Source organism: Buceros rhinoceros, unplaced genomic scaffold (genome assembly GCF_000710305.1).
Source record: "Buceros rhinoceros silvestris isolate BGI_N320 unplaced genomic scaffold, ASM71030v1 scaffold17838, whole genome shotgun sequence".
Classification (NCBI taxonomy): domain Eukaryota; kingdom Metazoa; phylum Chordata; class Aves; order Bucerotiformes; family Bucerotidae; genus Buceros; species Buceros rhinoceros.
Window position 1 is genome coordinate 9,274 of NW_010428836.1, and position 243 is coordinate 9,516.

At 43.2% G+C, this 243-nt stretch overlaps 1 protein-coding gene across 1 annotated transcript in view; it reads left to right on the top strand.

Moving 5' to 3' along the window:
* Positions 1–202: 202 nt before the first annotated feature.
* TRIM33 (tripartite motif containing 33) overlaps positions 203–243 on the top strand; it is a gene marked incomplete at its 5' end in the record, with an annotated part of 21,699 nt that continues 21,658 nt past the window's right edge. Inside the window, one exon of the mRNA XM_010142432.1 lies at positions 203–235. Coding sequence (XP_010140734.1) covers positions 203–235 — 33 coding nt within the window. The remainder of the gene's footprint in view (positions 236–243) is intronic.

The window sequence follows — 243 nt, forward strand, 5'->3', positions numbered from 1 at the left end:
AGTTGTGGAGTGTTTGGGTTTTTCTGGGGAATAACATGGAACATGGATAAAGGCTGGTTTTTGAGGGTAATGTCAGATGTGGAATCTGTTTGCTTACCCAAGTGAAATGAGCAGTGTAAGGATTTTGTTTCATTCTTGCCATCTTTTGGTTCTGGGCACATTGGGGTTTTCTTAAAACGGGGAACCTTTTTCTCTTTTGCAGTGGGTGTAATTAGGTGTCCGGTATGCCGCCAGGAATGACGA